Raw genomic sequence first — 26,220 nt, 5'->3', positions numbered from 1 at the left:
GCCGTCACCTCTGGAGGTGCTGCCACCTCTGGTGGTGCTGCCGCATTGCAGGCGCTGCGGCATTGTACCTGGTGCAGCTGCTCTGCTGAGACGCAGCTGCTGCAAAGCCTGCACTCCAGCTGCCTCCAGTGTAGATGAGCTCTGACGTGTCTGGAGTTCACACCAGTAGTGAAGGGGGTGCTGGGGCGCCTGGTGGTTCAGCACTCTGCGCTCTCTCACACTACAGCCATCTTTCCCCAGGCGTCCCCATGATATGGGAGGAAGAGACAGGATGGGGGCCCAGAAAACCTTCCTACTGCCTGCAGTAAACCAGCGGACAACCCAGCGAGCTGTCTCCCTTCCCTCTCCCTCTGCCGCAACAGTAAGTTCACTCTCAGGGAGACTCGCCCCAGCTGCTCTTTTGTGCAATTCAGCTTACAAGGAGCTGATGCTTGAACCTCCACGGGGCCCAAATTCCCAGGCCTTTTTCTCCCAGGAGACCCCTGCCTTAGCCTCTTGAACAAATGAGTGGAGGTGACCTGTCTGTGGACAAGGGCTTCACCCGGTGCTCTCCCTTCAGGACACCCACAGCTCCCAGTGGGGCTGTCATGCAAGGTGCCCTGCGGGGTCTCTGGTCCTGCCACCCGCACCAGAACACAGGATATGGTGAGGCCAAAAAGGAACACCCACGGAGCCATAGGTAGGGGAGTCATACTGCCATACTCTTGCTGGCGGTTGGGTTGGAGACACAGGAAGCAGGAACCACAGTCCACCATCCGCTTCTCTGCCAACCAACCAACAACCCCTCCACGGGGGTCTAGCTCTCCGGTAGCTGCTGGGCTCTTTCTATGCTGGCCGCGCTTGTTAGTGTAGCCACGGCAGTTACATGAGTGGCCAATGGCTAACTAGTCACAGCTGATGGCCATCTACTACCAGAGCCAGCAGCACCTTTCCATGTGAGGCGGAGAGTCTGGAAACTGCTGTCGAGGACTCTGTCCCCACAGGGGCCCACACCTGCCTGACCAGCTGGGAGTCTTTTCACGGAAGAGCTAGACCCTCCAAGCGCCGCTCGGTCTGGCCCTCATTCAACGCAGGGCCTCCAAGTGTGGCAATCGGGCCCTGCTGTCTGGAAGCTCACGGTGTCCTCTGGAAGGCTCGTCTGAGCCCAGAAAGGAAGCTGAGCCCTCTGGCCTCGCATGCTTGGGGCCCACGGAGTGGCAGACAGGGTCAGGCTTGGGGGCCTTGAGGAAGACCAAACCCAGTGTACAGGGAGAGGAGGGAAAACTTCCTGGGAGAAGGAGCCTGGCTGGGCCCCGAACAACAGGAAATGATTTCCCCATTTAAAAAACCTTTTTATTTGGAAATAATTTTAGATATATAGAAGAGTTGTAAAGAGAGTACTGAGTTCCTCTGCACCTTCTACCGCGTTTCCCCTAATGTTAATATCTTATAGAAACACAGTACAGTCGTCAAAACGACAAAGTTACTACCACTGGTGTGACACTGTTTGTTAAACTATATTCTTTTTTTGGGTTTCAACAGTTTTTGATTAATATCCTTTCTTTGTTCCAGAATCCAGTCCACGATTCCACCTGGCATTTAGTCATCACGTCTTCTTTGTCTCCTGCAGTCTGTGACAGTCTCTCAGTCTTTAGTTTTATGACCTTGGCAGTTTTGAAGAACACCGGTTGAGTATTTTGTAGAATGTCCTTCAAGTTGGATGTGTCTGATATTTTCTCATGATTAGTCTGGGTTATGTATTATGAGAAGAATTGTTCCATCACCAGAAAAATTCCCTTGTTTGGCCCCTTTTTAATCACACTATCTTCCCAAATGGCTGGATGTCTTTGCAATCCCACCTGCAGTTGAGTTTTCCTGTGGTCCACATCGGAATTTGGTGTTGTCAATTAAAAAAATTTTAGCCATTTGAGTAGGTGTGTGCTGTATCTCACCGTGGTTTTAATTTCCATTTCCCTAATGACTCATGATGTGAACAGCTTTTGATATGCATATTTGCCATTCACATATATTCTTTTGTGAGGTGTCTGTGCAGACCTTTTGTCCTCTTCCTTAAAAACTAGGTTGGTTGTTTTCTTGTTTTTGAGTGTTAAGAATTCTTTATGCTCTGGATACAAATCCTTAATTGAGCACTTGTGATTGGCAAATCTTTTCTTCCAGTCTACGTGTTGTCTTTTCATTTTCTTAACAGTTTCTCAGAGCAAAATTTTTTATTTTGATAAAGTCCAATTTATCAATTTTTTTTCCCTTTATGGATTGTGCTTTTGGTGTAGTATTGAAAAACTCACTGCCAAACCCTAGGGCATGCAGACTTTTCTCTGATGTTTCCATGTAGAAGTAGTATAGTTTTGTCTTACATTTAGCTCTATAATGCATTTTTGTATAAGGTGTAAGGTATGTGTCAAGTTTCATGTTTTTGCATATGAAATCTTGCCAATTTCTCTATTGTAACGCCCTTGCACATTTGTTAAAAATCAGTTGATTGTATTTGTGCGGGTGTGTTACTGGGCTCTCTGTTTTGTTCTGTTGATCTATATGTCTGTCCCCCCAATCTCATACTCTACTGGTCATTATAACTGTATGGGTAAATCTTGAAATTGAGTACTGTGAGTCCTTCAATTTTGTTCTCCTTTTTCAGAGTTGCTTTGACTATTCTAGTTCCTTTACCTGTCCGTGTACATTTTTAAATTAACTTGACATATATAAATCTTGCTGAGATTTTGGTTGTGACTGCATAGAATCTACAGACCAAACTGGAAAGAAGTGATATTTTAGAAACATTGAGTCTCAACAATTCGTGAAAACCATTTCCCTCTCCACTTATTTAGATCTTTCTTTCACCCATGCTTGCATTTTTTATCCTACGGAGCCTGCACCCACTTTGTTAGATTTATACCTAAGTACTTCATTGGGGGAATATTAAAATAGTATATTTTTTAAACTTCACACTACAGTTGTTCCCTGTGGGTACACAGGCATACGATTAGCATTCGTATGTTGACCTTGTAATACTCAGTTAGCTTTTTTGGTGGGTTCTTTGGACTTTCTTATGTAGACAACCATGGCATCTGTAAAAAGGAACAATTTTATTTCTTCCTTCCCATTTTTACTGTTCCTTTTCAGTTTACTTGCCTGATTGTACTGGCTAGGACTTTCAGCACGATGCTGAATAAAAGGGAGGAGAGAGGACATCCTTGCCTTGTTCCTGATCTTAGCGGGAAGCAGTCACACTCTCGCCCTTCACTATAATGTCAGCTGTAGTTTTGTGTAAATGTTTGTTCTTCAGGTAAGGAAGTTCCTTTCTGTTCCCAGCTTGCTGCAAGTTTTTCTTGTGAATGAATGCTGAGTTTTGTCACATGCCTTTTCTGCATCTATTGAGATGTCGTACATTTGATATTATAGGCCACGTCCCGGATCTCTGAGAGTTTATCCTCCTGGGAGCCCCTTGAACTTCTTGGATATGTAGATTCATATTTTTCTTCAAACTTGGGAAGCTTTTGGCTATTGGTTCTCCAAATACTCTTTCTGCCCCTTTCTGTCTCCTTTCCTTCTGGGATTCCACTTGCGTGTGTGTTAGTATGCTTGGTGGTACCGCACAGATCTCTCAGGCTCTGCTCATTTTTCTTTTTTTCCTTTCTGTTCTTAACACTAGATAATCTCAATTCACCTATTTCAAGCTTTCTGATTCTATAAAATTATCCTTGTGTTTGAAGGACGTTTTTGCCAATTATAGAAATTTTTTTTCACTTTTTACCCTTTGCATTTCAATTTGCATACATGTTATCTTCAAACTCACTCATTCTTTCCTGGACCATGTTGAATCTATGAAGGCATCTGTCAAAGGCAATCTTTATTAGTGAGTTTTTCAGTTTGAACACCTGATTGGGCTACAGGACCCAGGGAAAAGGAGAAGGAGGGGATAGCTGCCCAATCGGGGAGCATGGTTAGGCCTTCAGGCAATGGCCTAGACTTCTCAGCCTCCTGGCTTTGACTCTGAGAGCACTGGAGCCCACCCCTCCTCCGCCTTTGGCTGAAATCCTGTTCTGAGGCCAGGTTCCAGGCTTTGAGCTTAAGGCCGAGGCTCTCTGGGCTCCCATAGACTAAGGGCTCCCACCCCCACCCCCACCCTGAGCCCTGACCCTCCTCTCATTTGACTGCCTGTGACCTACTGTCAGGGAGCAGGTCTGTGTCTGGCTCCTGGGCCAGGCACAGGGTGAGCTCACTGGCTGGACCCAGGAACTGACGGGCCCAGTAGGAGGGCAGGACAGGTTATTATCTTCATTTTGTAGACACAGAAACAGAGGCTCAGTCCAGAGAGGTAAATTACATAGGGGCCAAGGGATTTCATCCCTCAGAAAGAAGAGCTGCTGGGGTTGAGGGTATCCCTGCTACCTGGCCCTGCCAGAGCCCCCCCCAGCCTCATCCCGATGCCCCCCTTGCCAAGTTGGGGGAGTCTGGCTGAAGGGCAGAAAGCAAGAAGCCTCTTCCTCACCCCCTGTCCCAGGCACCCGCGGCTGCCACACAGTCCCATGGGGCCTCCTCCCCTCCCTCTGCATGGGCCTCAGTGTCTCCACCTCTATAATGGGGGTGGACACTCCACCTTGCCAGGTGGTGTGGCTGGTGGGACAAAGTGGGCTAGCGTGGCCAGCAGGGCCTGGCACCCACAGGAGAGTCAGCTCTGCTCCTGCTTCCTAAGAACTCATCGAAAGCCTGGAGAAGGGGAGAAGCAGCCACGGCCACTGCCCTGGCCCCATGAGCCTGCCCTCCTGGTGGTTGGGGCACTGGTGCTGCCAGTTGCCACCTCCCTCAGAAAAGAAGCAAAGTACACGCCGAGTACGTGGGGCTCCCGTGTTTATTCGGCTCCCCCTCGGTGAGGTCCTTGGGCCTGTACGATCTGGCTGAAAGCAAATCTCCACAAGTGCAATGAGTGCAGACATCCCAGTTTAGATGGATTACAGAGAAAAATCCAATGTGATGGAGCTGAGGGAAGACCCCCCACCTCCGCCCCCAGCTGCAGGAACAGAATCCACCTGACGGGTCAGCCCGGCACGGCTGTCACTGCCCAGTACGGGCCTGTCTGTGCAGCGAGCGTCCCCTGGAGGTGGCCTCCCCTTGGTTTGAAGCGGGTCACAGCCTCCTGTGAACCCACCATCTCCGTCTGGGGTCCAGTCTGAACTGAGGCGGGAATACAGGACACACAGAGACAAAGGTGACCCGGCAGAACACTTTCCCCTGCTCATGGGCCTTCAGGCTGGGGCCCAGTGGCCTGCGCAGGGGTGCAGAAGGGGTGGGATGGGGGGGGAGGAGTGTGGCAGTGGTGGCCGGGGCTGAGATGGCAGCAGAGGTGTTTCCTCTCTCGGTGTGGAAGGGCCGGGGACTGCCCGGGGTCGGAGGACAGTGTGGGCTCCTCGCGCCACCTCTCCCTGACAGCCCAGGAACAGCCCTCCCGCCTGCCTCTCCCCATTCCTTCCAGAGTTTTCCAGAAGGCAGCACACTCCATCTGACTTCCCTCTGCTTCTCAATAGGTGGAAAGAACCGCAGCAGATGAAAACTGCTCTTAGCTTATCTGACCCCGTCATGCCCAACGAAGGGTCTCTCCTGAGATGGTCACTGATGGCCTTCTGATCAGCGGCCAGCTCAGCTGGACCCCAGGAAGGCTGATCCCCGAAGCACCAGCGGGGCCTGATGTGGACGTGGGCTGCTGCCCCGTGATGCCAGGCTGCTGTCCATGACCCAGGGGCAGAGGCGGCTGTGTGGACAAGCCCAGCAGGGGCACGGAGCTGATCCAGCAGGAGGAAGCACCTGGGGCCCAGACTGGAGGAGGGGGCCTTGGGTGTCCCCGAGGCACCCAGCAGGCTCTCCTGAATACAGCCTCCAGAAATTCTGAGTTTTAAAGTATTTGAGCATTGGTGGTTCTCTTAAAGTCTCAAGAATCATTTCTGTAAAGAAAAACGTTTTTATTTGCTCAGACTAATGAGGGAGGGGTCCTGAGGCTCAGGGGTAACTTCCAGCTGCCTGGAGAGGCCGTCCGGTCTGTGATGCCTGACCCAGCCGCGGGGCTGCACCCAGCCCGGGCTCACCCCGGGAAAGACGCACCCCTGGCGTGGGTGTGGGTTTTGTTTCTGGAGCCTCTCTGGACAGTTCATGAGACCTCCCCAGTCATATGATTTTGTCTGTTTGGGGGACAGGCCCCGTGGTGCCCCTCTGTCCGCGCTGCGCACACCCAGGGGCGCTTTACTGGAGGAAGGCCCGGAGGAAGTCGTTGTAGGAGATTTTCGAAGACAGCCTCTTGTCATAATACTCCAGAATATGGAAGAACTCCTCCTCTGACAGGTTGATGCTGTACTGTCTCAGGACCTGCGAAACAGGAGAAGACCAGCTTGTCTTGGCGCCATTCAAGGAGGCCGGCTGCCAGGAAGGGCTGGGGACGCACCCACCTCTCTCCCAGCCTCCGCCGGAGCCGGGCCACCTCACCTCCAGTGCCGCCCCCAGCAGCCCTCTCTCCCCTTCTCTCTCCCCCATTGCTTCTCCCCCCACACACATTTTCCTTCCCACCCCTCTCTCTGTCTTCATCACCCTGGAGGGCAGCCCCTTCACACACCCACACTGTGGGTGTGAAACTGGAAGAGGCCCCCAGGAGGTTAATAACCATCACTTCGCTGAAGGCGATAAGGCCGTCTTGTTCCCATGGGGGATGGACAGAGAGGAGAGGGCTGGAGGGGAGCCCTGGCCACAGGGCCTTCACCGAGGTGGGGACTCAGGGTTTGGCATCAGGGAGGAGGGCGTGGCCAGCAGGTGCAGGGAGCAGGTGTTATCAGGCAGTGGCAGTAATGACAAGCGCCTGCGGTGGAGCCTGGGAGTTGCCCATCTGATCTCGACCACCCTTTCCTCCTCAGTTATTAGAACGCTGATTTTCTTCTAGGCTGCTGTGCGTCCAGCTAAAGGGCAACCGTTCCCAGCCTCTCTTGGAGCTAAGTATGGTATGTTGTGGCCAGGTAAACCTAAGTGAGAATGTTATGTGGGGCTTCCGGGAAGCCTCTTGTAAAGAAAGGGACATGCCCTTTTTCTCCTTTCTTTTTCCTCTGCTGCCTGGAATATGGAAATGATGGCAGGGCTCCCGCGGCCATCTTGGACCATGAGGCAACTTTGAGGAAGCAAGCCAGGTGTTGAGGATGGTAGAGCAAAAACAGTGACGTCCCCATTTACGGCCCCGCCACTACGGCAGATCTGGGCTTCTTTGACGTGAGAGAGAAATAAACTCCCACCATGTCTAAGGTGCTGTTAATTTCCAGGCTGTTGTGTGCAGCTGAAACAAATCCTAATAGACGGGTACCCTGGTGCCTAAACATAAGGATTACATATCTGGTAAACAAGAAGGGCTCCCAACACCCATCTGGTCTCCGACTCGGGCTCTGTTCCCTCCTCGTTGTTACTCATCCCAAATTCCTAACAGAGACTTCACCCAACTTCCTCCTCTTCTTTGCCTGGAGAATGGCTGGCTGAGAATTCTACTTGACTCCAAAGTAAAGACAAAGTGAATTGGAAACCACTGTGGGCCGCGGAGGGCAGAGGGCTGCAGGCGCTCACTGCCCGGGGGCCAGGCCTGGGCCCAGCCCGCCTCCCCCCACCCTCTGTATGCTCCAGCTCGGGGCCCAGCCCCTCACCCTCAGCCTCAGCAAAGGGCCCGTAGCATGCAGCTGCTCTTAATCTTCCTGATTAGTAAAGAAAAGATTTGTTTTCCTTTTTTAAAAAAAGTGTTTAGCTGAAGCAGAGACAGACCCAAGGAATACATTTTTTGTTAGTGCATGTTGAGGTCATAACCCCTTCTCTCTCTGATATCTTTTTTTTTGTGATTCATTTGGGATCTTTACTGTAATAATCTACTAGAAATATCACTTTGGTGCCTTTTGCTTTATTGGACTTTTAATTTATGTTAAATAAATTGAGTTTATTTTGATTATTTTGAGTTTACTTTGATTTTTTACTTTGAGTTTACTTTGATTATTTTTCCTGTTCATGAAGTAAAGTGGGCATACCATTGAACCTGATTTTGAAAATCTTTTTTTTTAATAAAGTTTATTGAGGTAACAATTGTTAGTTAGGTTACATAGGTTTCAGGTGTACAATTCTGTAATACATCGTCTATCTATCACATTGTGTGTTCATCACCAGAGTCAGTTCTCCTTCCATCACCATATATTGGATCCCTTTTACCCTCATCTACCAGCCCCCTCCCCCTTTATGTGTCTCTGATATCTGGCCATAACATGTGACTTTTAATCTAGTGTCCGGACCTCAATTATTTTCTCAGCCTCACTGGCTGTGTGGGGATGGAGAGCGGGGTAGAAGTCAAGGTATTGTATGTTATTCTACAAGCGGGAGTTTTAAGTTACCCCTCAAGGTGGCCATTTCTTTCCTCTGGAGAAACACACCAAAGGTCCTGCAAGGTAAAGCTTCGAGGTAAAGAAAAGACCCTGTACCCCCCAGGGGCGGCGGCGGGGCGGCCAGGTCACCACGTTCCCGCTGACAATGCTGTACCTTCTTGTGGGTGCATTAAAGCCACCCAAGTTGTGACTCTGGAAACCAGAGGGGCTTAGCCACCCTGTACTGTGGGAGCGGAGCTGGCCCTGCCACTTGGGGGGCAGCTGTGGGTCCTGGGGGCCCCGTGAAGCAAGGCTGGGTCTGCGGGCCTGAGTGGCCACGGCTGGGACCTCGCTTTGGCCCCTCAATATTTCTGTTCTGTGAGTCCTGGGAGGCAGACGCAGGTCCTGGATCCCCCCCAGATGAAGCCGAGATGGCAGCTGGGCACAGGTGTCGGCATCGCAAGTGTCCCCACAGGGTCCTAGAAATCTTCAGGAGGAGAACCTGGGGTCTGCAGGGGAGGGGCAAGTGATCTTAGCCCTTGATAGCTTGGGGGTCCCAAGGAAGTGAGGTCTGGGACAGCAGCGCACCTGGGCCTTCGGCAGGGGGCAGGGGCCCTCTTTTGAGGTTGTTTGGCCGCTGGCTTTTTGGCACTGGATCCCTGTGCAGAGGTGACAGATGCATGAGAGCTGGCTCACCTTCCTGAAGTCCGTCACACCTATCAGCCCCGTTTCACTCTTATCGTAGGCTTTGAAAGCACGCCGCATCGGCCTCCAGCAGTGCACAATTTGGGGCTGAATGCGCAGTAATGCAGAGTAAAAGGAAGAAGTCTCGGCACCAGCTTCTTCCTGGAAAAAAGGAAAAACCAAGAGTTGCTGAGATAGGAGTTTTCGAATGGGACGGCTGGCCCTACGGGGAGTGGAGGATGGGCTGCGAGCTCCCCTCCTGGGCCTGATTCCCACCTCACCCCCTCTCACTGCCCGCGCCCCACTGGTGGGCTCCCCATCTAGAATGGAGCAGAACTCATAATACTGATGACACGCTTGTCCTCCCTACTGCTCATCAGAAGCCCGTGTGTGGACCGTTGCAAAACACCGACTGTTTCCACCTCCCTCACTTACTCCCCCACCCTGGGAGGAAGGAGGGTCTCTTCATCCCCATTTCTGGGTTGAGGAATGGAGGCTCAGGGAGGCAAAATGGCAGGATCAGGATGGATCCAGGCGCTGTTTGCCTCCAACAGCTGCCACCTCCAGGAAGTCCTCCCAGGTCCCTCCAGGGACGGCCACGCAGATACCCGGCCGGCCAACTTCAAAACAACTTGAGGAAAAAAGAGATTTCTAGTAGGTTATCATAACGAGCAGGGTTTTTTTTTTTTTTTTTAATTGCAAGGTTGTAATTATATCTAGCAATTAGACAGTACAATGCACTGTGATTATTTCATTTAGGTGCTAAAAGATTGAAAACAAGGTATTTTAGTATAATTTAGCCCCAGCGCATGTCTGAATATCACAGAGGTGAACTGTAGGCAGTAATGTGTAACACGTTTTGGGAAAGTTTAATTTTAACATGGCACTACATAAAACAAATTAGCACAAAGTTAAATTGCTTTCAGTTGTACATCATTTAGAACTTACGATGGAAATTCACCAGATAACCCTACAGCTTCATTAGCTGCCATTTAGCCAATCAGCCGGTCTGCGTGCACAGAAGAGAAAGGATTCTGTGCCCACTTGCTCTTCCCACACCCGCCTGGCTTGAGAAAGGGTTTTCCCCTCCCAGTGCGGTGCAGCCACCCCTCCCAGACGGCCTCTGTCCCTGCCCCACCACTTCCCCGGAAGGTGTCTCTGAGGGCTGCAGAGGAGGCACCAAAGAACTGGACGAAGATAGGGCCCTTTGAGCTTCTCTTCTGGGGATGGCTGGCCTGAGCTCCACAGTTGTACAGAGCGGCTGGGGCTGCAAGGACAAGAACGAAGCAGGGGCAGGGGCTCTGTCCTACGACAGGCTCCTGGGGGAGGAGACATCACCGCCTGTCAATCACACCGAGGCAGGAATCTGAACCACAGTGTGAGGCTATAGTGGGGTTTGGGTGAAAAGAGCTGGGGATGAGGCAGGAGCCCATGGGACGTGTGCTGGGACCTCTGCCAAGAGGCCGGGGCTCCCCACAGGGCTGTCCCAGAGCACCTATCAATTTCCCAGAAACACAGTCTCAGTGAGGCCCTCCCCAGGCGGCACGGGCCAGACATTCTGTGCCTCCATGAGGACAGAGGGTGGATCTGGAATCAGGATGCCCTCTGTGGAGGGGAGACCTCCAAGGGAAGTACTGGGGCGCTCCTCCTAACCAGCCTCCTCTTGAAGGCTCTTAGACACCAACAGCTCTCACATCGTTTACAGGAGGGGAAACTGAGGCCCAGAGAGGCGGAGGAAGGCCAGAGCTGGCAGGGGCCTTAGAGGCCGTCTCCATGGTTCTCCAACTATGTTCCTGGGTCCCATGGAGATGTCATGAGGACCTTTTCTCTGCTCACAGAAAGCTGAACACAAAGAACTGTCTTAATTTTAAGTTTTTCTGCCGTAACTTGGTCTGTGCTTTTGATGCTAGCTGTTGCTTACTAGAAACTGGACCAGTTTCACTGTGTAGAAGCTTCCTGTATGGAATACGCTGTTGGCTGGGTTAACCCACCGTCACTCTGCTGCTGGTGGGGACTGGCTGGGGGGGCTGGCCAGGTCTCCCCACACCTCTGGTCCCCGCCCCTGAGTCTTCAGGTGGCTGCCATCAGCTGTGTTTGTTCCCCAAATCCACAGTGCCAGTGGTACTTGTTATTTAATTCAATGTAACTTAATGCAGGGTTACAGATGATGGAGTACGGGCATGACAAAGCTTTTTTTGCTTCATGTTTTAAAAAGACTCGAGAAAGGAGAGTCAGTGAAAACACTGCAGTTGAACTGGGTGAGGGTGAGAATCAAAAAAATCACAAATGAGGGGCAGCAGCTGGATGGCTCAGTTGGTTAAAGCGCGAGCTCTGAACAACAGGGCTGCCGTTTCAATCCCCACATGGGCCATTGAGCTGCGCCCTCCACAACTAGATCGAAGGACAACGACTTGGAGCTGATGGGCCCTGGAGGAGCACACTGTCCCCCAATATTCTCCAATAAAGTTAAAAAAAAATTTTTTTAAATCACAAATGGTTGAGAAAAAAGGTAAAAATGCAGAACAGTGCCCTCCTGTTGCTACTTAAGCATCTCTAGGTTTTCCTTCCTCTTCAAAGAAACAGAGAAAATGGTGGGTGTAGTTTATGCAACAAAGATAAGGAGTCTCCAACCTCCCCCACACACACCCAGAACACAGGGTCTGGCCCATGTCAGACGGCTGATGGATGAATACACATTACGTGTCACTTTGCTATGATCCTCCCCCAGCTGTGCCCTTTCAGTTAACTGACCTATTACTGCTCCACGTGCGTCGTATGAGCCTGTTTGCCATACAGGCGTCTCCAGGGGCTCTGGGAAGAGCCATGATAATCAGCTGTCTGCCACCTGAACGAGTTTAAGGATATGGGACCCAGGCTACTGGGTCCCAGTCTGGGGTCTCCAGACCCTTATGGGGCTCCAGAAAGAAATCTCTGAGTCATTTCCAAGAAGGTAAATTTTGAGCTGTTTGCAATGTTCCCAAAGCCTGATGGTGACTTCACCTGTACCCACAGCTTTCGCCTCCCAGACACGAGCTCCCTGACATACTGCGTGGCCGGCTCTGGGCTCTTTGGGCAGACCCCCGTCGTCATATGCTCACCTGAAAACTGCCTGGCACTGGACAGACCTGTATGTAATGGAGGACACAGGGCAGCAAAGGATTGCTTGACAAGTTACATACACACGTCATATACGTGCACATACATATATCATACTAGTGTGTATACACGTAATTTGTGTGTGTATATATGCATATCATGCAAGTGTGATACACACATATTTTATATGTATAACATATACAAATATGATACACACATATAGTATACATGTGCATGTATCGCAGAAGTGTGACATGCTTATATCATGTGTACATATATATATCATACAAGTGTTACATGCATGTATATCACATGAGTACATGCATATATCATACAAGTGAGATATGCACGTATAGCATATGTGCATAGAGAAAATCTGAGCGGGGGCCCATGGGGGGTGGGGGAGAGGCCGGAGACATTTGACAGGTGAGTCCTCACTGGCCAGTGGCCCCTCCTGGAGTCTCTGCAGCCACTGTGTCCACCTTTTGTAGGAATTGAGGTGATCCAGATTTGCGATCAACTGAGAAAAATCTAAGAGATCCTTTTAAGCCCAGACCCACACATGTTCTAGGAGGGATTTTCCTACCATTTTATATGCGTTCTGGATTTTCATTCTTTGCATCAGCGAGGTCTCTTTTGCTTTTAACAGGAGCACGCAGCTCTGAATGAAGTTGCGATAGGCAAACTTCCCGTTGTCCTTGGAGTCGTACTTCATGATGAGCTGCTGACGCTCCTCTTCGTTTATGTCCAGCTTGAATTTTTCCACAAGAGCTAGAAACAAAGATTCCATTGGCAGCAATTCATTCATTTGTCCATCGTCTGTCCATCTATCCACCCACCCTTCACTTGCTGAGATGCTTTGTCTGCTTTGGGCCCTCATTCCATGGGCTCATGGTCGGTGGCTGGACAGATATGGAAACAGACAGGCACACGACAGACAGTGCAGTGAGGAGGGAGGGGGACCCCGCAGCCGGCTGGGCCCCACCATCCGGATGTTTGCCTGCTGTCCCAGTTTTGCAGGAACACTAGCTCTGTGGTCACAGCACCACAGCTGGGTGCTGCAGGAGCTGCCACCACAGAGCAGGTGGGGCGGGGGGAGTGGGAGCAGTCAGGGAGGGGTAGCCCCAGGGGACAGGAGCTGCCAGAGCACCGGCTCTGAGTCAGGGCAGAGGTGGGGACAGGGGAGAAGGGGAGCTCCACATGCTGGGGGTGGGCGGGCAGGGGCCAGACTGTGGGGCAGGAATTCAGATTGGCCTTCTGACCAAGCAGTTTTCAAGTGGGCTTTGGAGCTGTACTCTTGAGAGTCCGTTAGGGTGCACAAACTTACACATTTTGAATTTTTGTGCCAGTGACGATCTAAAATGTATAAAACCTATTCTGACATACATGGACCACCCTTAAGAAGTAGCTGCCAAGCAATGTCAGGGCTGGAGTTTGGCTTCCTGACTGGGACCACGTGGGTGCCATGTTGCTGGGTCCGCCCAGCTGCCCTGAAGCTGGCACACGGCAGGGTCAGCAATCGCCCCAGTCTGCACTAGCAGGCGTGCTCACGTCCTTGACCCATTAGAAAGCCCGAGCTGCTTTTGGAGTGACAACTCATGATCAAAAGAGACTTAGGTAGGATGAGATTTTAGGTTAAGGTTGAATAAATAGACTTCCAGTGGACATGATGGAAGCAACAAAATGTTGAGCCGGGGAATATTACGTTACTCATTGGGGCCAATGCGGAAAACCGATGCGAGTGGACTGTACACATGAATGGTGCCGTCAAACCAAGCGCAGGCTGACTGACGGATGTGGCGTGTACAAGGGTTCCTCTGCCCCTGCGGGGGCGGGTGCTGTGGGACCTAAGGGAACTGTCCGTCAAAGTGTCTTGCTGCTCCGACTTGACCTCAGGAATGCACAGAGAATACGGAATGACTTTTGAAAGTTAAATTTTGTTTCACAGTATTGAATTTCGGAGGTGCCGCTAAAATCAGACAAGCCTACCAGAATAATGGATTGGTGGCTTACATGAGTTCATGGTTAAAAAGAAACAAAACAGCAATAATGATAATGACAAGTTAAGGTTCATCCTGCTCAAAATCAAAAGCATTAACTAAACAACAAGTGGAATTCCAATACACGTTAAAACCAACATTGGTGATTTGGCTTCAGCAAAACATGTTCCATTAAACAAACGTAACGACATTTGATTATTACTGATTTCATATTTTTATACTTAATTTATGTGTTTTTTTGGTAGGAACCCCACTTACGTAGTTTCTACTTGCTTTCAGTTTTGCATTTTTGAGCCATGGTTATCGTAAAAGTAACTTATATTAATAATGGAGGTTCTCAAGAAAACCATTTTCCAGGTCTACGTATTAGTCAAGAAGAGGGGGAGCCAAGGGGGCTATAAGCAGAGGCGTGACCTGGTCAGATTTACTTCCTGTAATTAAATTGTTGCATAAACGATATGCAACAATTACTGGAAGTATAAATCAAACTGATTTAATTTAAAAAGTTGACCAAAGTGCTACATGGTGGAAAATGAGTCAACAGGGAGAGTGGATGTTGAGTGAGCTGTGTGGTGGGCGGAGCCTGCGTGTTCCCAGCCCTCCCTGCTCTCCACTGGCCCCACCTCCCTCAGCTGTCAGTCTGTTAACATTTACATTCTGTCCAGAGATCACAAGCAAGTCTGTGCTTTCTAACATTGAAAGTCGCGGCGTGCTGACTCAATCATGTGGGTGGGAACTGCTCAGCGCAGGTCAAGGTGTGTTAGGGTCCTGTCCCCCTGCTGGTGTTTATCGAGGTACCAGCCTGCCATGCTCCCTGCCGGCTCCCCATTGTGTCACTCCCTGGTCTCCACCCCAGGGTGGAGATGACAGGATGCACACGGTATTACCGTGGGAACAGAACCAGAACGAACCCAGAAATTCGGACGAGGTGATCTCCGCCTGCTTGTGTATGTCCATCTCTTTGCATTCCTTCAGGAACTGTCGCCAACAGCCCTGAAGTTTCTTCCGGAGCTTGCTCTCTAGGGGTTCGCAGTTCTGCAGGAGTGGGGTACCCGGCACTGTGGTTGAACTGGCGAGGGTCTAGCAGGACAGAAGAGGAAACTGTCTTGTAATCGGAGATTTAAACTGGGAGTAATAGTAAAAACTTACAGATGTGTCTGAGGTTTTGAGATGCACAATTTCACAGGCAGTATTAGCTCAGACATAAAATGAAAAGCAAAACATAGATGGTATTACAATTTTGCTCTTTAATTTTTACTTCCATCGATGGGCTATAATGGTGCCACATCATAATAACTAAAATAGTCTTGGAAATAAATATATAGCCAAGATTCAAATATAGAGAGATGCTAACTAAATATATTCCTGGGGTGTGAGTGTGTGTGTGTGTGTGTGTGTGTGTGTGGTGACAATGACATACTTTTCACCAGAAGAAGAGTCTTATCAGAGAACGGAATTCACGTGTCATTTGCATGGACGTCCATTACTATACTCAGCCCAGAACATCTGATACTTTGAAATGCTGTAGACCAAGTACGAGGCTGTTCTTGTTTTGTTTTACTGTATTTTCCATTTAAAAACGGGGAATGAATTGAACCTAGCCCAGATATCCCTTTGAACGCCTCCTCAACACGTGGTGATCAATACGGTGCTGAACTCAACTGAATTCCTGGCCTCACTGCCAAGCCCTGCAGCACCTGTGCCTCCACCATCTCAGTTGCTGGTAACGCCCTTCTTCCCCGCTGCTCAGGCCCAAAACACAGCCGGCTTCCTGGACTCTCCTCCCTCCATCCAGCCCCACGTCTAATCTGTAGGGAAGTCTTGGTGGCTCTGCCCGGAAGATGCACCCTGTGTCTGGGCGCCCGTCACCAGGTCCACCCCTGCCCGCCCTGAGCCACCTGTGCCACCTGTGCCTCCCACCTGGCTGACCGCCACAGCCTCCTCACCAGCTCCCTGCGTTCGCCAGCCTCGCTGGCACCCGCTCCACCCACGGCCTCTTTTCAACACATGACATCCCCAGCACTCTTTCCAGAGTCCCAAAGACAGTGTCACTTCTCTGCTTAAAACCTTGCAAGGCTCCATCACCCTCGGAGTGAAAGCCAAGGTCCTTATCATGGCCCCCCAGGCCTGAGTTTCCTGTGGCTGCTGTAACAGGTCTACAAACTGGTGGCTTCAAACGACACCCATTTATTCTCTTGCAGTCCTGGAGGTCAGAAGCCTGCAATGGGTCCTACTGAGCTGAATAAAGTCAAGGTGTGGGAAGGACTGTTTCCTCCCTGAGACTCCAGGGGAGAACCCGTTTCTTGCCCTCTTCCAGCTTCTAGAGGCTCCCACATTCCTTGGCTGTGGCCCCTTCCTCCACCTGCAAAGCCAGCAATGCCGGATCAAGTCTTTCTCACACTGCATCTCTCTGACATGACACAACCCTGCTGTCTCCGTGTTTCCCATCTATGGCCCCCCGTGATTGCCTTGGGCCCCCCAGATGCACGGGGATTATCCTGTTTTAGGTCAGCTGATTAGTAACTTTAATTCCATTTGCAATCTTGACTCCCCGGGCCACGTAAGGCGACATTTTACAGTTGGAGTGGGACGTGGACCTCTCCTGCCCCCCTCATTCTGCTCTACTCACCATCTTTAACTTGCTAATCCTTTACTCATTACGCTTGCGTTTCCTGCCTGTCATCCCCCACCCCCAACAAGGGCAGGGTCCTGTGTTCACACTTAGCTCTACAAAGGTCTCAGTACATCACAGACAGGACCCAGCCTATTGTAGGTGCACAATAAATACGTGTTGGCTGAATGAACAATAACACGGAGCCTGAGTGCTCACCACGCAGGAGGCACACTATGCAATGGTTGGGATCCTCTCAACCAGCCTCCCCTGGAGACACTGCGTCCTCCTTGTAGGTGAGGCAAGGACCTCTGCCAGGCTGCCCCTCCCCCACCCCAGGCCGGTGGCTCAGCCCAGGGCGAGCGCTGTGCAGTCACACGGATCTTGGCTTGAAATCGGGCCTCTCCGTGTCTGACTGAGGGGCCCCGAGCACGTGAGGACACCTCTTAGAGCCTCTGCATCTTCCCCTGCAGGGTGGGTGTAACAAGACTACCTGTGACACGCAGCAGGGCGCTCTGCCCACGCCTACGTGGGGCGTTTGCTTTCCTGCTGATGATGCCAGGAGCGCAGGGGACATCAATGTTCTCCTGCCGGCACCCTCCTCGTTCTTCCCTTCCACCCCCCACCCCTTTTCCTCACACTGACCACCCCCTCCAGGCAGGCGAAGGCGAAGGACCCACAGGGGACGCCTCTCCTCTGACCCCCGCCCACGCTCACCCTGTGCCACCTTCTCAGTCACCGCACCCTGTGGGAACACAAGGGCCCCCACACACCGGGTGTGTGGGCCAGGTGAAAGGTGACGCGTGACACTGAGGGATGGAGAACTCACACAGGGGTGACTCCGCGGGGCTTTTGTCCCTGCTGTCAGGTCTCGAGTGGGCGACGGCACTGCAGCCCCGGTTTCTTCTGTGACTTCGGGGACACTGCGCCCTCTGTGGGCCTTGGCCCAATCGCCCGTGGCCAGCGGCGTTGCCACTTTCTCCGAACTGAACCTGCTCAGGAAGTCCAGGTACTTCAGCCTCCCCTCGGCATCCACTGGCATCTCTTTCCAGAGCCTGTCGAACTGGCGAAGAAGCAGAAGGCATTTCCCTAGGGTTAGTGCCAAACCCAAGCGGAATTCCCCGCCCCCCCCCCCCAATGGTGGGAAGGGGGGAGCAGGCTGGTGAAGGGAGCGCTCACGTGGGCGGGGGGCCAAGGCCCACGCCAACCAGAAAAATTAAACAAGAAAAACACCCGTTCGGCCTCCGCTCGGTGGAAGCCTCTGGAAGCCCGAAAAAGAGAAGACAAGAGGATTATTCATGGCTTCCGCAGGACATTTTTTAATTGAATTGGGCCCTTAGTGAGCAGCTTAAGGCCATTAAATCTTGTGATCAGTCACAGTGACTGAGGGGCAGCAGAGACGAACATTTTAGGAGAAAATGCACATCAAACCCCTGGCCTATCTGGGTCCCGGGGCAGCAGCCAGACTCATTTCTCATCTTCCCGGCACACCTGAGTTCTGCAAACAGCTCACCAGGTGACGCACCCCTCAGCCCCTGTGTTTGCATCCACGATTTATTGCACCCCCAGGGCAAACAACGCCTTCCCACAAGATGAAAAGGCAGGCATTTGGAAAACCGGAGAGAAGTTTATGGCTTCGTATCGGTGCCGTCTGCTGTCCCGGGGCGTCAGGACCACGCGCTGCATGGATGCAGCAACATGACCAATGCTCCCTCAATGAGCTGCTTGTGATGGCTTCAGGGCTCTCGGGGAGCCAGGGAGAAAGGCAGCTTACTTCCAATTGGGTCTTTTATAGCCCCGACGGCCCAGTGGAGCCCCAGCCTCCAGCACCTGCTTGGGGAGCGGCAGCCTTGGCACAGCAAAGCCAGGGACCGTTCCCATCCTTCCCCACACACCTGGCTTGGCAGGAATGAAGTCACTTCCGGGCTCCACCGGGGCTTCCCGGAAGCAAATGGAAAGGGACCATATCTGGCTCAATTTGAAACTCTGGAAATGAAGTCTTTAGCGGTGGGTGAGGAAGGGAGGGAGAAAGCTCCAGGCCCTGAGAGGGGGAAAAGGTTTCGTTCGGGACAACATTCTTGATTTCTTTTCTTAACTTTGTATAATTATAGATTTGCAGGAAGTTGCAAGGATGGTATAGACGGGTCCCTTGTCCCCTCCACCCAGTTTCCCCCAAAGGTCACACCTTATGTAACAACCTTAAACCAGGAAATTGACGTAGGTGTAGGGTGTGTATAGTTCGATGTCATTTATCAGGTGTATAGATTGATGTTGTTTTAATTCTGGTCAACGAGGGAAAACTGCTTAGTGGAGTGGAAGTGAGCGGCCTTGAGAAAGTGACCCCACCACCCACAGACCTCACAGTCCCCAAGGGCAGTTAACCCCCCCAAACAGGAGGCAGTGTTGCCACTTGTCTCTTCCGGGAAAGTTCCAGTACCACTGGGAAGATGACAGGTGCTCTTCTCTACCTTCCCACCTCATACTGAAGCCACCTCTGCAGGTGACATCTTCCGACCCGGCCTGGAAGCTCTGAGATTCATCTTTAAATGCTGCACACCTTGCAAAGGGGCTGGCATGGCACATAGGTGGTGCTCGATACATGTTTGTTCAACTGCTGGAGACTCCCCAAAGACCCATCGGACGACGGACCAAAGGAAAGACCCTTTACAACGAAGAAGGTGAGACGGTGCTAAACATATTAAGGAAGAAGAGAAAGCTGCGGTCTGTATGAGCGAGGTTGGCTGCCCCAGGGGCTCTCCTGAAATCCATTGTAGTGAGATCTGGGGGACACGTAGGGAGGAGGTCATGAATTAAGGATAAATACACAGGACGGGCGTGACTGCTTAGGATGCAGTGAAAAACTGAAGGACAGAAGTGAGGATGCTTACAAAACTCAGGGCAACAAAAGGGCCTCTTTTCAGACAGGCGAGGCAGGGACCCGACCACCTGCCTGGTCACATCTTGTGATGCAAATGAAGTCAAGGTAGGACCACAGAAACGCTACCTTCATCCACTTTTCACTAATGGAGCCAAACCAAGAAGGGCAGAATACACGTCACAAGGATGACATGGAACCGTGTGTGTGTGGAAAGGGGAGCCCACACGTGGCTCAGGAATATTGACAGGCTCCACCCCAAATACTGACGCAGGATGGCAACTGGGGGGCTGTGGGGACAGGAGAGGCATCAACAAGAATGGAAATGGGCACCACAAAAGGGGTTTCCAAAAGACTGCAGGCTGGTGAGCTGGACATGAAACCCAGGCAAAATTCTGGTGTTTTGTGAATGAGTCAAAAGGAAGGGCGTTTCCACATCACCGTGGCAGAATCACAAGCTGAAACATCCCCTTCAAGTGCAGAGAAGTAGCTGTCTTCTGAACATTTAAAAATACACAGCCTTGGGTTCGCTTTTGCTTATGACGTGGCAAGTTGCAAGAGAATACCACTCCCGTCCTAACAAGGAGAAAAAGCCAAATATCTCTACAAAATCAGAACTTTTCTCGAGCCCATCAGAGAGCTGAGGTTGCAGAGCCCCAAGTCTCCAAGGACAGCCAGATGTGCCCACTCCCACCCCTGGCAGAGCTCTGGAGAGGGTGGGAGGGCGTGAAGAAATCAGCTAAAATGTTTACAGATCCCTGCAGGCTCAGTGTGGGTCAGTGTACCAGGCTGGAGTAACCGGGAGGCCCAGACACAAGGAATGCCCACACTCACAAACTCCCCCACGGGCTCCGGCCGCAGGCACCCACGGTGACTGGCGGGGGTAGATGCCACACACTACTTCTCCAGACCCTCCTCTCAAGGAAGCAAAAGCCTTAAGCTACTGGGAGAGGCACAGCAAACCACTCAAGGCCAGGGCCCCTGGCGGAGGGAGAAAAGCAAACCCTTCCGCCTCTGGACGGGGTAGGAAGCCCCCTTTCCCCACCCCCAGGACCCAGCACAGATTAACAGCCCCAGGGGAAGGGCACAAGCAAAAGCCGTGTGCCCTCGAGGAGGAGCAGGAAACCCTCCTGCTCAAGACCCACCCAGAACAAGGCAGACAGGATGGAGGGCGGGGACACTGAGGCGTCACCCGAAGCCCAGAGGCACAGGCCCTGCCTAAAGCTGAGGCTGGACCAGGAACACCAAGACATGCCCCCACCCTGGCAGGAGCCTGGCACCCGCGGCATGACAGCGGCCTGTGTGACAGATATGCAGGGACTTTGAAAGTGAGGGTGGAGTAGGAATGCTGAGAAACCTGCTGGCAACCGCAGACCCACACCAAGTGCACAGATTTCCCGCTGATGGATCGGATGCCTGCGCACGCTCAGGGTAAGGAGAGCAACTACAAAACCCAAATTCAGCTCAGTTACCAACCCGACTGACTCCACCACAGCCCACACTCACAGCCAGACAGAAGAAGAGGCCCATGTTCAGGCAGAAATATTCTTTATAGCATGGTCTCCACTGTTCTCCACATGTCTGGCATTCCATTAAAAAATAAAAAAGTTGAGACATACAAACAAAACAGCCATTTCCAAGAGACAGAGCAATCAACAAGAGGGACTCAGAGAAGACCCCAACGTGGAAATAAATTCCTTAAAGGACTTCACAGCGACTATGGCTCATATGTTAATGGGTCTCGTAGAAAAGGTATGCGACATGAGTGAACAGATGAGGGATTTCAGCCCAGAGATGGAAACTGTTTTTTAAAAATGTATTGTCTTGTTCAAAACAGCAGGGAAATCAGGTCGAACTGAAATGGTGAAGAAACCCACGGCATTAGTGGTCAGTGGGAGTGTGACCTACAGAGCCAGCCTGTGATACAGACAGTGGGGTGGTGCCCTGCCAAGACCAGGGCGCCTACAGAAAGCGTGTGAAAGGTAGCAGATGCCTTGTCAGCGCCAAGAGACGCCAGAAGACAATGGAGAAATCTCTTCAGAGTGTCGGGGAAGAAAATTTGGACCTAGCATTGGACCCCAGCCAAACTATATTGTAAGAATGAAGACAAAACAGACCAGCTCTCCAGTTTACTCTTTTCTGGAAGAGCAAGGAAGCATGGACTTCAGCAAAAAGAAAAGTGAACCACGAGTACTGTGTTTCCCCGAAAATAAGACCTGGCCGGACCATCAGCTCTAATGCGTCTTTTGGAGCAAAAATGAATATAAGACCTGGTATCATATCATATCATCATATCATATCATGTCATATCATGTCATATCATATCATATATCTCATACTATATTATATATTATATTATATTACATTATGTTATATTATAAGACCTGGTCTTATTTTACTATAATTTTTGCTCCAAAAGACACGTTAGAGCTGATGATCTGGCTAGGTCTTATTTTCGGGGAACCACGGGAGGAGTGGGATAAAAGCTGTGACAGTGGGCAAACAGATCAGTGAACACCCAACTCCTGACCTCCCCTTCCTTACCCTCCCCTCCCCCCCACCCCCCCAGCACCCCCCTCTGTCCACAGCGCCTCTATCCTCCCGGATCCTCATCCTATACTCCCCCCTTCTCCCCAACACACACAACCAGTAGCAAATTCTGTGGCCCCAACTCTCAAACACACCCACGATCCACCCTGCTCTGCCCCCAGCCACCCACCTGACCCAGGTCTTCACTTGCCTGTCACTTTCTCAGGGAGCCTGTCCTGACCGGCTCGGCTCACGGGGCTCCCACTCCAGTTCCCTATCACCACCCTCTTTCCTGCCAGGTTTTGCCTCTATAGCATTTACCACCATCCTACATACACACACCTTACTTACTGTGTTTGCTGTCCCTAAAGGGGTCCCGCAGACCCCACGAGGGCAGGGTGCGTCTGTTGTGCCCACTGGCAGGCTGGCAGCAGCTCTATCTAACGCACCTGGCCTGCTGCTCCTGCCGGGATGTTCCCTCTGCCTGCATTGCTTTCTCTCTCTCCTGTCTCCTCTTGGAACCAGCATCGTGTGCTCAGGGACACCGTCCTGACCCCTTGGCCCAGGGCACTGCGCTGCACACCCCTTCATAGCAGGGGGTCGTAATTACACAAATGACGTACACCTGGCGTTGAAACTCTCTACCCTCTCTGGATGCAACTTGGAAGGAGGCAGGGAGCAGGCTCACCTTGGTTCCCTGAGATCTAACATCACCACCCTGTGCGCAGAGGGCCCCCAATAGAATGAAAAAGGCACGCTGCCTTCAGGCACTCACTATGCAGCCAAGACAGACAACTCTGTGCCAGTGAACACACCAGAGTGTCCCAAGGGCTTAGCTAGATGACAGAGAGCTCAAGGTGGAGGGGGGAGGGCAGAGGTGGGTGTGGCCAGCTCCTGCAGGTAAAGGTGTGGCCAGAAAAGGCTTCCCTGGGCTAGAAGTGAGTCCGGAAAGAGCAGTCAGCATGGGCAGAGGCAGGCAGAGTTGGCAGCAAGCAAACATGGAGAAGGCTGAACTGCAGAGGAAAGGGTACCTAGAGAAGCCTGGGGAGTGCTGGGGATCCACATTTCAGAGTGGAGGGCACCGGAGCTCAGAGAGGTTGAGTAACTTGTCCCAGGTCACACAGCTAGACCAGCGCAGAAGCAGGGTTGACACCCAAGTCTTCCTGCCTGAAAGGTTGTTTTGTTCTCTGCCAGCATTTTTCTCACTTCCTAGAGGTGTCTGTTTTAGAAATGCCACATCTGAAGTGTCCAGGAATGTTGAATGGTTCCTCTCCCTAATATAGGTGCATATTCAAAGTCCTCCCGCAGTCACTATGGGTGGAGCTAAACCTCCTCGCTGGGAGACACTCACCCATGGGTCTCCACCTTCTTATTCAATATGCAGCGGACCCAGTTCCAACAACCTTTCATAACACGCTTTGTGCAGACCCCGAAGACCCGTTAGCTTCCCCCTCCACCTGCTCGGGGAGCCCCTCTCCTTTTCTGAAAGGTTAATTGTGTCAAAAGGTTTCAAAAGATGGGGCACTTTACTGACTTACGGGGCGCTGGAAGTCAAGAAAGCTGCCCTCAGATGCATGACTGTTGGATTGCTTTTTAGGAGGAGACAAGTTTTTATACTGTGGATAAACAATCAGGAAATGACTGTACCTGAAAGCTATTTAACATGGGTGGGGCTGTCCCAGCATCTCTGGTGAACTCTTGAATAATGACATGGGCGGGTCAAGGCATGTGAAGGGAGCCAATTCTGTGCCTTACCGCAGCAGACACGGTGCCACTCACCCAGGAAGGTCGCTGGCTAAGGAACTCACGCGAGGAGAAGCAGAAGGACCTCTGGGGCTTTGGCTTTCGTTTTCCAGCCTGTGTTCAGAAGCATCCCTCCCAAATATAGCACAATTTTCGCTAATCACCACCCAACTTAAACCACGGTACTTATGCCAGACTCTGCTGCTCTCGGTGCTGCAGACGGTATCTGAGAAGTGTCCGCGTATTTTTAGAAAGCAGCAGTTAAAAATAAGTGTTTGATTTTGTTGTGTGTGGGGGGGAGCTTGGTATGCTGGGGATGGCGGAGCTTTCTTAGTGGACAATTAAGATCAAATTGTTCTAAATGCCAGCCAGCTATGCCAGCATGCCATTAATTTATATCTATAATTAGAGTGAATTTGTACTCATTTAGATAAAATGAAAAACCTTTATTAGTAAAACCTTTATTAGTAAAACCTTTATTAGGTGGCCCCATAGACTAATAAATGAAACTGTATTAATTTCAAAGGCTTCTATCTATTTATAGTAACAGCGCTATTTGCAAAGAGAGAGCCCACTTTGATGCCCTACGGGGCGGAATCATTCGGAGGCATAATTTTTGTACTTGGCAAAAATGATCCTACTGCCTGAAAAAGGTGACGCTTTAGGAAAGGTAGGTCTGCCGGGCCTTTCCTTAGTGTCTTTAACGACGTCATGCTTTTGTGGAGGGAGTTCAGAGGCCTGAGTAGGGATGGTCGGGCGGCAGGATCATCCCCTCCCCGTGAATACTTTCATCCTTCCCCTGAGACTCGGAGAAAGTGAGACTTGAGGTTGGAGTGGCCCGGCACTGGAGGGAAAGAGCGACATTCCCGCCTGGGAGCCGCAGGAAGCCTGGGCAGAACCAGGAGGAAGGACGGGGCGGAGTTGCTTTTCGAAGTATTTCGGGTTTCATGTTTCACCTGAGTTATCCCCTGGGAATCGGGCAGGGAAGCGTTTGAGAACTGGAGAGGGCCTGGAACAGCACATTTTCCAGGGTGCAAGAAAGTCCGCTTCCGGGATTGGATGTCTGGTGCTGTTACCGGGCTTTTCAGTAGTTGGGCTCTTGGAGGGTGGGGGTGGGGGTGTGGACAGTACCCACACTGGGTACCCCCTGGACACACTCCATTCACCTGAACGTGCTGAGCCCCAGCTGTGCCAGGTTCTGTTTTGGTGTTTGGGGCACAGTGAGGAACAAGAAACCTGGGCACCCCCCACACCTCCCTGTGCTGTTTAGTGCGGTTTATCAGCTGAGGTCACTAAACAAGGCAGGCCCTCGGGCCGGGACACCATCCCGCTGGGAGGTGCTCTTGGCCTTGGAAGACCATGAAGGGTCAAAGAGGCCCAGGGCAGCAGGTAGCCAGAGCTTTGAGCTAAAAAGAGCCCAGCTCAGTCACTGGGGAGAAAGCTGCAGAGAACGTCTTCTGGGGGTTCTGTGATGGGCAGGAGGACCTCAGAAAGGACGACTTGTGTCCAGCCCATGGACAGTGGAGGGGCCCACTGGGGGTGGGGCGTCACTAGCATGGTTGGGGCAGTGGCCCCAGGGCATCTGAAAACACCAGCGCAGCACCAGGGAGCCTGGAGGTGGGATGGCGGGAGGGGCAGAGCCAGGTAAGGCTCCTGTCTGTGCCCAGGTGTGGGGAGGGGCTGGCCGGCACCTTGGATCACAGAAGCCCAGGGAGGCTCCAGGGAAGGAGGGAGAAGGATAGTGGCAGCTGGAGCCAAGTTTAACTTGATTTTAAAATAAAAGTGATATTATTTGCACCCTCATTGAAATGGTGCAATTCACACCTGCTACGTAAACGGAAGGCTGCGTGAGTCTCCAGTAAGTTTTAAAACGAAACAAAACAAAACGACAAACCCCTTCCCCCCAAAACCTTCAAGTATTTTTAACTAAAGAACAGTCTTAAACTCTTTACACGCTGGGGCATGGCCGGCCTCCTGCTCCTACCACATGGATTCGGATGCCAAACCAAATGCGTTCTTACTTGCTCGTCTGTCAGAATCTGGACATGGCGAGTACAGATGGCCCTGAACTCATCCCTGGAGACTGTGCTGGTTTTCATGGTGTCGAAGTGCTCCAGCTCCTGGGTGATGGCCTGGTGGTGGGAAGTCACTGCCTTGTGCAGCTGGGCCAGCATCTCTTGGGCTGCCGTCTCCTTGGGAGACCGGGGGGGCAGCTTTTTGGGCATTTTCTCAGCCCACTCAGCAGCAGTCTGGGAAAAAGAGGGTGGAAAATGGTTCCACTTAATACATAATGGATCACCTCTTGGCTCTGGGCCCAGCACC

The 26,220-nt window shown here is 51.5% G+C and overlaps 1 protein-coding gene across 1 annotated transcript in view; it reads right to left on the bottom strand.

Moving 5' to 3' along the window:
- Positions 1-5,056: 5,056 nt before the first annotated feature.
- Positions 5,057-26,220, bottom strand: part of EFCAB6 (EF-hand calcium binding domain 6) — a 223,760-nt gene continuing 202,596 nt past the window's right edge. Inside the window, exons 28-33 of the mRNA XM_033118658.1 lie at positions 25,920-26,147; positions 17,581-17,814; positions 15,052-15,220; positions 12,727-12,911; positions 9,057-9,206; positions 5,057-6,354 (exon numbers count right to left, since the gene is read on the bottom strand). Coding sequence (XP_032974549.1) covers positions 6,232-6,354; positions 9,057-9,206; positions 12,727-12,911; positions 15,052-15,220; positions 17,581-17,814; positions 25,920-26,147 — 1,089 coding nt within the window. The 3' untranslated portion in view covers positions 5,057-6,231. The remainder of the gene's footprint in view (positions 6,355-9,056; positions 9,207-12,726; positions 12,912-15,051; positions 15,221-17,580; positions 17,815-25,919; positions 26,148-26,220) is intronic.

The sequence above is a fragment of the Rhinolophus ferrumequinum genome, chromosome 10, assembly GCF_004115265.2.
Source record: "Rhinolophus ferrumequinum isolate MPI-CBG mRhiFer1 chromosome 10, mRhiFer1_v1.p, whole genome shotgun sequence".
Lineage (NCBI taxonomy): Eukaryota > Metazoa > Chordata > Mammalia > Chiroptera > Rhinolophidae > Rhinolophus > Rhinolophus ferrumequinum.
The sequence above is the reverse complement of the archived record's forward strand: the minus strand, read 5'-3'. Positions and strand labels throughout refer to the sequence as shown.